This window comes from Nelumbo nucifera, chromosome 2 (genome assembly GCF_055504915.1).
Source record: "Nelumbo nucifera cultivar China Antique chromosome 2, China Antique-T2T, whole genome shotgun sequence".
Lineage (NCBI taxonomy): Eukaryota > Viridiplantae > Streptophyta > Magnoliopsida > Proteales > Nelumbonaceae > Nelumbo > Nelumbo nucifera.
The window spans coordinates 35179680-35193900 of record NC_142650.1 but is presented as its reverse complement, the minus strand read 5'-3'; the positions used below and the strand labels follow the sequence as shown (position 1 = coordinate 35193900).

Sequence of the window (14221 nt, the reverse complement as noted above, 5' to 3'; positions counted from 1 at the left end):
TACCTATTGCACAAAGGAAGGGAGTTGGGTCTTGTACCACTAAGCCTCATATCCCTTATTTTGTCTCCCATGACAACATCTCATCCTCCTTTTGTTCTTTCCTTTCTTCCATTGACAATGTACCTATCCCTAAAAATGTGGCAAAATCGCTATCAATACCTAAAAGGACAATTTCAATGAAAGAAGATATCAACACCTTACAAAAAAATGGTACATGGGAGTTAGTGGATCTTCCTAAAGGTAAGGAACCGGTAGGGCGTAAGTGGGTCTTCATAATGAAGCACAGGGATGATGGCACAATAAAAAGGTACAAGGCCCGGTTGGTGGCAAAAGGGTTTACTCAGGTGTATGGAGTAGATTATGCAAACATTTGCTCCATTTTCTAAGATGAATTCCATCAGAGTTCTTTTCTCACTTGCTACTAATCTTGATTTGGATATTCATCAATTAGATATTAAAACTTCCTTCTTGAACGATCTTGAAGAGGTGTACGTGGTACAACCCCTTAGCTTTTGTGCCCAAGGCAAAGAACAAAAAATATAAAGGTTAAAGAAGTCCTTGTATGGAATAAAGCAATCACCAAGAGCTTGGTTCAACAAGTTTCATCTAGTTGGTACAGCAGATTGGTTACAAATGGTGCCAAATTGATTATACATTATTTGTGAAAAGAGAAATAAAGATTGCAACCCTAATAATGTATGTTGATGAAATATTGATGACAAGTGATTGGAAAATTTAAATTTAGAAGCTAAAGGTGTTCCTAGCCACTCAATTTGAGGTGAAGGATATAGGTCCCTAGAGGTATTTCCTTGGAATTAAAGTGGCCCGTTTACAAAAGAGGATATTTTCTCAAAGAGAATACATCCAAGATTTGTTATAGGATATAGGAAAACTAGGGATTAAGCTAGTTGATTCTCCCATTGATCCAAACAACAAACTAGGTGATTGTCGTGGTGAACCTATCAAGGATGTAAAGCAATTTCAGAGACTTGTGAGAAGGCTCTTATATTTGTCCATGATCTAGCCAAACATTGCTTATGCTATGGGTGTTCTTAGTCAATTAATGCATGCCCCTAAGACCACACACTTAGAGGTAGCCGAGAGAATCCTTAAGTATCTAAAGAAGTTTCCAAGAGCTGGTTTACTATTGCAGAAGAGCGGGCATTTGAAGGTTGAAGTGTATATAGATGTTGACTGGACTAGATCAATTGATGACAGAAAGTCCACTAGTGGATATTGTACCTTTGTGGGAGGAAAACTAATCACATGGCAGAGCAAGAAACAAAATGTTGTGGCTAGGTCTAGTGCTTAAGCTGAGTATAGAGCAATGTCCCATAGAGTGGCTGAAGTTATATGGATAGAGAATCTACTGAGTGAGCTGGGTTTTCTAGTTGACATCCCCATGTCCTTGTATTGTGATAATAAGGCTGTCATCAACATTGCATCCAGTCTAGTTCTTCATGATAGAACTAAACATATTGAGGTCGACAAACACTTTATCAGGGGGGAAATTGTTAATGGGGAAGTGTGTACTCCATATGTTAGTTCCAATGAGCAACTTGAAGACATTTTTACAAAGGGCTTACATTATTGTGGCAATGAATTATGTGGCAAATTGGGCAAGATTAACATCTATGTCCCAACTTGCAGAAAGCCCACTAGTGGGTATTGTACCTTTGTGGGAGGAAACCTAGTCACACGATAGAACTAAACATATTGAGGTCAACAAACACTTTATCATGGAGAAATTTGTCAATGGGGAAGTGTGTACCCCATATGTTAGTTCTAAGGAGCAACTTGCAGACATTTTTACAAAGGGCTTACATTATTTGTGGAAATGACTTATGTGGCAAGTTGGGCATGATTAACATCTATGTCCCAACTTGAAAGGGATTAAACTTATTAGTTTTCTCTATTCTTTAGGGGACATTCTTTTTCTGGATTTTGAGAGGGGGGAATGTTGGTCAATGGGATCTTGATTCCCATTGACCAAAAATCTCATCTTCTTTTTTTAGATTTATGTGGGGATTAGGGAAAGTTTATTTTCCTAAGTGATACCCATCTCCTAGGTGGGTAAATAACTTTCCCACCTTGGGGGAAAATTGCCAACACTTGAATGGGACAAAAATGCCCCTTGTAATAATGGTTTTTTATGGCTAAAATGGTCATTGTCTTGTTTGCATGGGAAATAAAAGAACATGGGTAAGTAACTTACCAAAAAGCGAATGGGGCCTTAGTGTTGTAGGGGCACATCTGTATTTTTGTTTCTTTTTATTATTGTTTTGTGTTACTCTAATATAAATACAAAAGTTGGTGCCACCAGCCTAAGTTTTTCTAAATCCAAAATTCTTTCTCCTCTCTTCTCTCTTTTCTCTTCTCTCTCCTCTCTTCTCTCTCCTCTCCTCTCTCTTCTCTTCTCTCTTCTCTGATTTTCTAACGAATTTTCACCAAGAAAACACCATCCTTATTTGGTGTCAAAAGGGCTGGAACTACACAAGGACTAAGACTTTCTCGAATGAAACCTTTAGACAACAACTCTTCAACTTACCTTTTAAGTTCACCATGTTCTATTGGGTTCATGCAATATGTAGGCAAGTTGGGAAGTTGGGAGCCTGGAAAAAAATCAATAGCATGCTGTTGCACATTGGTGGCAATTCATTAGGAAGTTCTTTTGATTTCATATCTGAAAAATATAACAACAACTTGTGTACTTCTAGAGGTGCATCTACTAGTGGTATAGGTGTTGTTTTCTGCACTTCTTTGGCTACTACATCATAGATGACCCCTATCTCTTTGCTCTCTACCTCAAACTCCTTGACTTGATCTTCCAATGCATCAACCCTTTCCAGGATCATGTAAATGAAATCACCCCACTCCCAATCATGCCACATCTGAAAACCCTTTCCAGGATCATGCCACATCAGAAAAATCTTCCAATGCATCAACCTTGTTTCCAAACATAACCCCCCATGCAAAATTACAAAAATACCCTTACTATCCAAAAATGTAAGAAAACCAAATAAGTCATGTACAACAGCAAACTCAACCGCACAAAGAGCATCTTAAGGTGGATTGAAGACTCTAGGATCTTCCCAAGTTGATCTCTAGCTAACCCAGCTCCCATGTAGGCCCCATGTCTTCGCAATGATGCCAAATGAGCATAGGAGCATGAGCAGCTTTGGATCCCTTTTGATATGCCTTAAGTTGATCCTCATCACTCCCAATCACCTTGCAAGACTTTAGGTCCTAAAATATACAATAATGAAAGAAGGTTATAAAGAAATTCAAGGATTTGGTCAAGCTACTAACTGAAAGAAAAAAAAAAAAAGAAAAGATTAGTGTTAAGCTTGGGAACATGAAAGACAAAGGATAGGGTAAGGGAGTTAGAGGTTTTGATGTCTTTGTTGTTAAAGATTGGAACAAAGGAGCTATTAGCAAGGATTATCTTATAATGAACAAAAAAGTAATTAGAAAGTAATAAAGAGATTATAAATTTTGGTCATATGATCAGTGATCCAAGGGATCCTACAAGTACCTGAAACAATCACATGATTGGTAGAGGAATGAATACTTGAGTGTACAAAAGTAGCAGACGATGCATTGCCCAAAGAGTTATGGATGCCACAACTATGTTCTCTAGATGATTTATGTCTTCCATACTCCTCAAAATTTTCCTTCACTGTTACAAGTTTCTCTACAATAGACTTATCATCACTGGACCCCTTATCACATCACCTTTTGGAATTGTAACAACATTGGTGACCCCACTCTTCCCATTCCTATCTTCTTGTTACTAGTATTCCTAAACCATGCTGGTAAGAGATGTGGGTACAACTTTCACTAGGTGTCCGTTGTGTGCTTAGGCTTACTACAATACTCACAAACAATATCCTTCTCTTTGGCAGCCTTAGGTTTCACCCCAACCAGTGCAAAATGGTTTATAGGTGCTCCTTGGACCTTCACTTTCCTCCTACTCAGTGTTTTAAAAGCGCAAGGTGCAAAAAAGGCACAAGGGCCAATTTGTGCCTAAAGCGCAAGGCGAGGCATGCGCCTTCTTGAAGAAAGGTGCAAAATTATGAAAAAAACTAAAAAATAAACATAATGTTAATAAAAAATATAAACTTGAGTTTTAAAATAAATGTTTTAAAAAACCTATTATCTAAAATTAAAACACATAAGCATAACATGTAAAGTGTATTTAAATGAAAATTTAAAAATAAAAGCAAACATATAAAGCATTTTAAAGCATAGAAAACCCACAATCTCTTTTTTTCCTTAATTGCATTATGTGAAGTAGCTAATGTGATGTAAAATATGTTGTGTTCTTGATTTTATGGGTCGACTTTGTACCATGCCTCTCGATGCAAGCCCGAACAAGTCCATGTAAGGGTCATAAATTCTTATTTCTTAGGTAAAAAAAAGAATGATTTTATAACTTTAATTGCCTTTTAAAAAGATATTTTATTGGAATGAATGAATGAACACTATTAGAAAATAGGGGGTGGGTGGGCTTGCCTCAAGGGGCATGGGCAGGGGTCCGAGGGCAAAGCCCCCAACCTAGCCGTTAGGCCTAAAAAAAGCAAAAAGCATAGAACTTTAAAAAGGCGCACACCTGGGCAGAGGTGCAAGGCACACGCCTAGGCACACCAAGCATGCGCTTTTTGAAAGGGGTGCACCTAGGACCTAGGCGAGGCACATACCATAAAATGTGCCTCACTTATGTGTCTAGGCGTGCCTTTTAAATCACTACTCCTACTCTCCTCACAACTAACTATAGCATATGCCTGAGATAAACTATCATAATTTGCCAAAATATTCTACCTAGTGATGTCATATTTAGGGTTGACCCCAAATATTAACTCAAATACCCTATTTCTTTCCACCAATTTTCTATAGGCCTTAGCATCCTCAGTGCTTTCCCACACAATTGTTTCCATAAAGTCAATTTCTTGTTAAAGAGACTTCAACATAGAGCAATACATGGCAAGAGGCTTCTCACCCTGTCTTAGGTTGTTCACATCATTCTTTAATTGGTACGCCCTAGCCACATTCAACTTCTAAGAGTATGTCTTTGCTACACTATACCATATCTCCTTTGTTGAATCCATCCACAAGTAATGTTGGACTGATGCGAGGTTGCATAGAATTCACTATGGGTGCAACTTGGGCAGGCCCAACTCAAGCCCGAACCAACCCAACCTACAATTATACACAGATTGGACTTGGATTCTAGTCCTCAAGTTGGCTTTGGGCCCAAAATCTCAAGTTTTTTAATTCTTCGGGATGGGCTTGGGCCTAGCCCAATCTTATGTAGAGATAATGAAGGATAGAGGGGTACTTTTTCTTTTAACACTTTGTACATTAGAATCCATTTTCTTATACTTCTGTACACTATATACACTATTTGTACTTTGAGGACAAAATGGTCCTTTCATCATATAATATAAATACTTTTCTTTGGGTGTCGACTGTCACTTTTGACACACCCAATACTTGTTATTTTCTTTTTATCTTTGTCTCTAGATCTAACTTTGACACCTTATCCCAACTCGAGCCCAACCCAACTATATACATGTATATATGCATATACAAACACATATATGCATGCATATATGCATAATTTTTTTAATAAATCGTACATATATGAGTACATGCATGCATATACATATACATGTATATCAACTTTTAGTGTAGCATGATTGACTAACTCAAGCCCAGCTCAGGCCTAGGCCCAACTTGAATGCATCAAATTTTAGTGCGGGCTAGGCCGGGGTTGGGTAATTCGGGCTTGACCTCAAGCTTGGGCTGGGCTTGGGCTTTAGGCCCAATTTTAGAGTTGAGCCTTGGTGGAGCTAAAACCCAGCCCCACCTGCCCAACTTGTAAACCTAGAATTCACCAACCAACCTATTACTTTGTAATTTTTCTACATCTATTGTTCACAAGTGGGCTCAATCTCCTTTGGCTTCTTCTTACCACTAACATATACCCCACTTTCCTCTACTGCAAACATGGATTCTCACTTATTGTGACTAAGATAAATAATTGGTCCCACAATATTTACAATGGTCACAACATTCAATAAAGAGCCTACAAACCAATGCAATTTTAAAGGTTTGAAAATAAGAAAATTAATGCCAAAACTACCAAAATGATCTTTTTATTCAAAATACTACCACCATTTACATTTTAGGTATGAAAACTCAAACCTGGGATATTTCTTCCTTTTCCCCATCTGGCATTTTCTTTTGTGCAAGCATATCTGCTTCCTTTAACTATTTCACCATGACACCAGTTGTGAGTGCAAATCATAGAAAATGTAGAAAGAGTGCATGCCTACAAAATCATGCACCAAAATAATAATACCCTAACCTTCAATGCTTTAAGGCGATCACCAAGTGTAGGCAACCCATCTAAAATTGTTCGGGCAATGTAATCATTGGACCTAGCTTGCTTGAAAAATGGATGCTTTAACAACTTCTTTGCAGGAGGTCGTTTAGAAGGATCTTTTACCAAGCAACTAGCAATCATTTGCTTAAAAGACTAACAACATTGAATAGGGAAAAAAGAACTTAGTGAAAAGACAAAATTACTTTTAACGAGTAAATAAACTACTTCAAAGTTTTCTATGTTGATAATACCCTTGAGAACTTCTTGTCCCTCTCATAATCCAAACCTGGTGGTGCATTTTGCAAGGTCATAAGCAAAACCTACCAAATAGAATTCTTTAGATTACAAAAAAAATGCATATGTGTTCAATATTTGATATTGGTAATAGAATAGAAGAAGGTATTTGATCTATGTACCTTCATTGGAGGATATTTCGAAAATGGAGCATGACCATGGGCAAGCTCCAAGGCAGTTATACCAAAAGACCAAATATCTGCCCTGCAATCAATTATTCAATAAACATTGGTACCATGTTATCTTTTTTATACTCAAAATAAGAACATTGAGAAAATGAAATAGACGAACTTGAAGTCATAACCGTGTAATTGCTCCATAACTTCAGGCGCCATCCTACAGAAAGAATATAAAGCCTTTCTTATTGAAGAATGCAAAAAATGAAAATACTTAACTAATAATTACACGTAAAACACGCAAGAATCCAAAGTTGAAAAGAATACCAGCACGGAGTTCCCACAAAAGTATTTCTTGTGCGTTGCCTATCACCTGAATCAAAAAGGCATGCAGAAACACCAAAATCTCCAAGCTTGATGGCACCACGTGCATCAACTAGAATGTTTCCCGCCTTCAGGAATAAAGAAAAATGCAACTTAGATTTGCATTAAAATGTAAAGAAGAAAAGGATGAATTGTCAACGAGAATAAATATACTAATCCAATTTTAGTGTTTTATAACATGGGCTGAAAAATGAGATGGGTTGAGGAGGTAAGGGAAGACCTGAAGATGGGATACCTCACCACATTTGGTCTTATTTTGGAGGTCCTAACTAGTTCAATTGGTAAACTTTGGGGGAGTTTAATTCTAAGCCTAGGATTGAATCCTGCCACCATCACTACCAACTACAAACCAATAAATCACCTAGCTATCCTATCCAAGAAAATGCAACACATAAAAAAAATTCATGTGCTTAAATATGGTCCTAGATAAAGTGAAAAAACATAATTGGACTTGTGAAATCAAGCCTTGGGGCTGGAATAAGCTTGGTTGTCAATTATATAGTTGTTGGATTTTTGCTATATTTCTATGTATGCATTTGTGTATGCACATATCTATGCATATACTTCTGCAAATATATACATATATGTTTGTGCGTTGAGTAGTACGTAAGAAAAAGAAGGATGGAGAAAGGCTATGGTTGTTGCTTCAACAATCATTTAGAAGAAAATGTTAAAGTTAAGGACAACCAAAATGTTTCTTAATCACAAAAAAAAAAAAAAACTAAATTTCAGGCTAGTACTCAAAAGTTGCACTTGATTTTGATTGGATCACCGGTTGGATTCAAAGTGTTACTTCAAAAAAATAGGAAATAGTTCCATGACAAACTACACCTCTTATGTTTTTGTCTCAGGTTCTTTCTTTCCCAAAAATTAACTAAAGTATACAATTATGTATTGAAATGTGCTTAACATGATAGAACATACAAACCTAAACAAAAGAACAAAAGGATCACATATTTCCACCACCTGAAAAATCATAATAACATAGAGTTGTTAAAGAAATATCCTTTTCATCCCATGACCAATCAACCTAAGACATCAGTAATTAATTCATCTCTTATGGAAGCCATCTACTTTGAATCAGGGTAAAAGTTAGGACTTCCTTCATCACTAATAATATAGTGATATCCAAGAACCTCATCCTAGTAACATTTTGAAGCAAATCCTTAAAGGTTTCACCTAAACCATTCTAGTATCTAATGATCACAATGTCGTGAAGATAATCATTGAGAAAGGTACTTAGAAGAAAGCTTCATTTTGAGCATGCACAAAAACCTTTTAGAACTATTTGGATTCACAACCTTGAATTTCTTTTTGAGAGTTATTTGATAAGCTTTATGAGATCCCTAGGAGCTTGATATAAATATCAGTTGGTATAGTCGTAAAAAGTTGAAAAAAAAAACAAAATGAAAAAAAAAAAAGATATTAAATGGATTGTGTACCAATGAGTTCCTTAACATATGTAAGGTAGAAAGTCACCTTTACATCTCTATGAATGTGACCATACTGATGAAGATACTCCAAACCCTTTAATACTTCACGCAAAATTGTTGCTATAACAACCTCTTGAAACCCATCCGGATAAGCAGCCTTCAGTATATGAAGAAAAGACCCACCAGCCATAAATGGCATGATGACCCACAAATTATGACCATCAACAAAGGAGCAGTGTGCGTTAAGAACATTAGGATGGTCAACCAAGGTCATAATTTGTGCCTCACGAGAAATGTTCATCTGCAAGTAAGACAAATTCATTGTCAAATGAAAATATCTAAATGCAGAGATCAAGAATAATGAATGTACAAAGATTCCAAACAGTTTACAGTTAAGAAAAAACTTTCTTATGTCAATCAAGAAACGAAACACAAGTGGATAATATAGTAAATAAATTGTTGACTTACCAGATCGCAATTACCTTTCTCGAAATCAAGTATTTTAATAGCAATGACCTCATTGAAAGGGATGCATATAGCACGATAAACAGCTGCACTTACACCTTTTCCTATGTCTTCATACAGCTCATAATACTCAGATCCGATTGGATACTTCTTCTTCTCCATAACTACACCACCTTCTTCTCTTCTTCCACCTCACAGAATCTCAATAATGAATCTTAGCTTCAGGAACCAGATGCAGTTTCCAGAAGCTCCGAAAACTGATCTTCTAATCAGCATTCCATTAGAATCCCTCTAACAACAATGCACCCCAATCATAACCAACACACCATAATTGACCAAATAAACATTACATAGAAACAAATCAATTTTTCTAGGAAAAAAAAAAGAAAAACCTACTAGTATCAATCCAAAAAATATAAAAAAAATCACAGAGAAATAAACCAATCGATCAGAGGAGTGAATCAGAAACAAAAGGAACGAGAAAAGAAAAGAAATCAGAGTAGATAGGAAGAATAAAATCTAATAATGCGACTTGATGATGGTGAGAACAATCCTTAGACCATGTTGTCTTCCGCTTTCTCATGAGGGAGAGAGACAAAGCGAAATTTGAGGATCAGCAATCCAAGGAAGAGCATTTGAATGTGAGAGTCAGTTGAACAAAGCCTTTTTCGGCTATTCATTTTCCTCCTAACTAACTGACATGCGACTTTGACTTCTCTTTTGGTTGAATTGAATAAATAATTAGTAAATACTAATAATAGTGCTATTATTATTGTAAAATTATTTATATTATTGCAATTATATTATAATATTACTAATTGATATATATGTATATATATATACATGATATTATAATATCATGTATTAACAATTATCACTATTATTATTAATAATATTATAAATAGTTACAATACTATTATTACATAATCTATTGTTACTATTAATACTATTACTAGTAAATACTAATAATATCATTGTAAATAATAGCACATGAATTATTAATTAACAATAATGTGCTATCATAACAACAATACTACTACAAATAATAATAATAATAATTATTATTATGATAACATTACTATTGTAATAATAATACACCATTGTTAACAATAACAATATTATTAATATTAGCATGTTAATAATATTATTATTATAATAACGTGATATTATTGTTAATAATTAGCAATATACATGTGCTAATATTAATAACAATATATTAACATGATAATAATAATATTGGATTGTTAATATTGTTTAATATAATAATCACATTATAATATTGCTAACAATGGTGTATTATCGTAAAGTTAATACATAATACACATAATTAAAGTAATATTAACGTTAACAATATTAATAACAATTGTTGTTAATAATATTATCACACTAATAATTAATAACAATAATCACATTAGTGATATATTGTTATATTAACGTTAACAATATTATTATTGTTATTATTAATGTGTTAATATCATATAATAACACTAATAATATTACCACATTAATAATAACGTGATTATTATCGTGATTATATGATATTATCACATTAATAATAACAATAATATTATTTTTTATATTATTAATAATATATATAATATTAATATAATTCATAATATATATTCTTAATAATATATATGATATTATTATTGTTAACAATATAATTAATATTGTTAACATTAATAACAATAATATATAATAATATAATTTTAATATAATATGCTAATAATAACAATGTTATTAACAATAATATATTATTAATATTATTGTTAATTAGTACTTATTATAATAGTAAATATTTACTATTACTGGCACCATTGTTGAAGCTTTTTCTTATACCTTAATAAGGTTTATAAATAAGCCTCGACACGAGCTAACTAGGACTAGGTCATTGTTCAGGAGTATAAGAAGATAATAGCAATTACTATTAAGTAGGTTTAATATATCGATTACTCTTAAGTGTACTATTTTCCACACAACCTTTCAATTATTATTTTCCTTTTTTAATTTTAACCTTTTTCTTATTTGGGTTTGCAGTGGTTATTGTTCATGCTCTTGCTTCCAATCACGGATGAATACATCGTAGCTCAGGCTACCATGATCAATTTCATGGGAAATGGATGCATTATTCTCCATGTATTACTTAGTCCAATTTATCTATGCATCCAGACGAATATCTTAGTTTGGGCCTGGCCAACTAGGAACTTGCACTAAATTAAAGGAATGTTTAATAAATTTTTAATGAAATGGTTAGTGAAAAAAAAAAAAGACTTTTCATGAAATTAAAGGAAGAGTAATTTTGCACAAGTCAAACAAAAGGGCTCCTTATTGTTCGGTAATTCAATTCATTAATTCCCATTCTCTAAGCACTTTAATTAGTAGCTAAAAACTCATATACATATATATATAGCACTCAAATCTGTACTCCATTAACATAAATCTGTTGTAAAAGAAAACAAGAATGTCCATTTAATTTGCAGGTCGGTATTTGGAACATCAATGTCCATTTGGAAGTGCTTCCCTACTACTTGTATTCTTATTGGGAGGATTTCTCCTTCCAAAAGGTTGGTTTAATTATTTTGATTTCATAAGTTGAACAACAATTTACTGAAACTTTCCTTAACGACTGAGTACTTTGTATTCCGGCAATGATCAAGCCATGGTGGATTTGGGTTTTCTGGTTGTCACCATTATCATATGGGCAGCGTGGAATTTCAGTTAGTAAATTTTCAGCTACAAGATGGATGGAAGTATGCTCTTTAGAACTTATACACTAGCAATTTTGTTAGATCTTAGTACTTTATATATTTGGCATATCTCCCAAGTACTTAATCATTTGGGCAACTATTGAATAAGACTTACAAGTATTGTTAACATTTTTACTTGGTAGCGATTTACATATGGAAACACTACGGTTGGATACAATGTTCTCCATTTACATGCTCTACTTAAGTGCTAGTTACTGGTATTGGCTTGGTATTGGGGTTTTGTTGGCTTATGTAGTGGCCTTCAATAGTTTGGTAACCCTTTCCTTGGTTTACCTTAACTGTAAGTCTACAAGGACTTCATGTTTTCTTCATACACATGTGATTTGCCAATTACGTGTTTAGTTTATCATTCTTACACTAACAACCTGATTTTTGTAGTGAGAAGTCAGATATATGATTCAGAGTCCATCTTCTGAAAGTAGAACTCCAAGGAGGGGAATGATCCTTCCATTTCAACCACTATCAATGACATTTTATAATGTCAATTACTTTGTCAACATGCCAAAGGTAATTTTGTGTAGTAACTTTATTTTCTTTTTTTACTGCAATACATTTAAGTAAAATTTTCTTTCTTTGTTATTTTTTCTTAGGAAATGAGTTCAAAAGGGATCCCGAAAAAGAAGTTGCAACTGTTTTCAAATGTTAGTGGAGTATTCTCCCTAGTGTTCTTACTGCATTAGTTGGTGCAAATGGAGCAGGGAAAACCACAGTGATAGATGTGCTTGCAGGCAGGAAAACTGGTGCATATATAGAGAGGGATATTAGAATATTAGGGTACCCAAAAGATCAAAGTACTTTTTCCAGAATTGCTGGATATGTTAAACAGAATGACATTCATTCTCCTCAAGTTACAATTGAGGACTCCCTTTTGTTTTCTTCATCTCTTCGCCTTCCAAAAGATGTCAGCGGAGAAAACAGGCGTGTTAGTGTCTAAGAAGAGTAAACTTCTAAAATATATGCTTCTTTCAGTCTTTTTCTTAATTTAAGCTATTGTTGTCTATTGTAGGTGTTTGTTGAAGAAGTTATGACATTAGTAGAGCTTGATACTCTAAGACATGCTTTGGTTGGTTTGCCTGGAATTGGTGGCATATCAATTGAACAAAGAAAATGCCTAACAATAGCAGTGGAGCTTGTTGCAAATCCTTCCACTATTTTCATGGATGAACCTACATCTGGATTAGATGCACGAGCAACGGCTATTGTGATGCATATCGTTCGTAATATTGTTGATACTGGAAGAACAATGGTTTGCACCATACATCAACCTAGTAATGATATATTTAAAGCATTTGATGAGGTGACTGAGAAGTTTGCTTTGTTTTTTATCCAAAGTACTCCTTCAAACTATAATTTACATATAATTATTGTGATTGTGGTGCAGCTACTTTTGATGAAACGAGGGGGTCAAGTTATATATGGAGGGAAGCTTGGAGAGCACTCACAAATTATGATCAACTACTTCTAGTACTATTGAATTGATTGATATAGTCACTTGTGTGCCATTTGCCTTCTAAATTCAAACATTGTGGAGAATAGTTATGAATTTCACTTCAAACTGAAGAAATAGAAATAAATTGTCCCATTTAGATTTGTAGTTATGCAAAGAACTTGCATAAGTTGACCATTTTGGGTTCTCTTTTCCAACTTCTAGTAACGAAGACTCTTACTTATCAAGAGGACCTTAAAATCTTATCTTTAGTTGTGAGAAAACCTGGACAAAGTGCAGTTGTTTATTCCTCTGAACTTATGTGTTTCCGATTAACATTACCCAAGTCAGATCAACAAAGCCTTGTCCCAAGTTACAAACTATATCAGGCCGGTTAGACAAATCTAGTTTTCCCATTCCACTCTATCATATGGTCATATCTTTTGAACCAAAAACATGTAACCAGATTTGGCACTCAAGTTCAATTCCATATAGTTTCTCTTATCTTTCTCAGTTAAGAAGACTCGTACACTATGAGAATAACCTTGTAGAAACAATACCTCCAAGTCTGGGAAAATGTATCAACCTAGAGATTTTAGATATTTCGCATGATAAAATGTTTGGGTTTATTCCAAATGAAGTTGTAGGACTGAGCAAAATGAAATTGTACTTGAACTTATCAAGCAATCTCTTGCATTGGCCGTTGCCATTAGAGCTTAGTAAACTAGACATGATTCTGGCCATTGATCTGTCATCGAATAATTTCTTTGGCATAATCCCTCCTCAACTAGGGAGCTACGTTGCACTGGAGTATCTCAACCTTTCAGGTAACAATCTTCAAGGCCCACTTTCAGTCTCCATTGCAAATTCGCCTTATCTTCAAGTCATTTGGTCAGTTAGACGGCTTTGTCTCAACTATATATATCAGCTCAAATCATTTGTTTTAT

The 14221-nt window shown here is 34.4% G+C and overlaps 2 protein-coding genes across 3 annotated transcripts in view; one reads left to right on the top strand and one right to left on the bottom strand.

Annotated features, from left to right (window-relative positions):
- Nucleotides 1–9564, bottom strand: part of LOC104612376 (Protein kinase superfamily protein) — a 34129-nt gene extending 24565 nt beyond the window's left edge. For both annotated transcript variants that reach the window (XM_088899255.1, XM_088899256.1), the window contains exons 1-8: nt 9084–9564; nt 8662–8916; nt 7126–7250; nt 6974–7018; nt 6805–6886; nt 6640–6708; nt 6371–6541; nt 6208–6273 (exon numbers count right to left, since the gene is read on the bottom strand). In XM_088899255.1, the coding sequence (XP_088755381.1) occupies nt 6208–6273; nt 6371–6541; nt 6640–6708; nt 6805–6886; nt 6974–7018; nt 7126–7250; nt 8662–8916; nt 9084–9242 (972 nt within the window). In that variant the 5' untranslated portion in view covers nt 9243–9564. The remainder of the gene's footprint in view (nt 1–6207; nt 6274–6370; nt 6542–6639; nt 6709–6804; nt 6887–6973; nt 7019–7125; nt 7251–8661; nt 8917–9083) is intronic.
- A 2677-nt stretch (nt 9565–12241) lies between these two features.
- Nucleotides 12242–13313, top strand: LOC148802095 (ABC transporter G family member 31-like). The gene is made up of 4 exons (XM_088897821.1): nt 12242–12355; nt 12495–12770; nt 12855–13145; nt 13230–13313. Exons 1-4 carry the CDS (start codon nt 12242–12244, stop codon nt 13311–13313), a joined length of 765 nt encoding a protein of 254 aa, XP_088753947.1.
- The last annotated feature ends 908 nt before the right edge of the window (nt 13314–14221 follow it).

Bases quoted from the DNA above. Each gene is read 5' to 3' on its own strand.
- LOC148802095 (XM_088897821.1), top strand. From the start codon at position 12,242: ATGATTCAGAGTCCATCTTCTGAAAGTAGAACTCCAAGGAGGGGAATG. The intron at 12,356-12,494 runs GTAATTTTGTGT...TTCAAATGTTAG, and splicing joins ACTTTGTCAACATGCCAAAG to TGGAGTATTCTCCCTAGTGT. The intron at 12,771-12,854 runs GTTAGTGTCTAA...TGTCTATTGTAG, and splicing joins TCAGCGGAGAAAACAGGCGT to GTGTTTGTTGAAGAAGTTAT.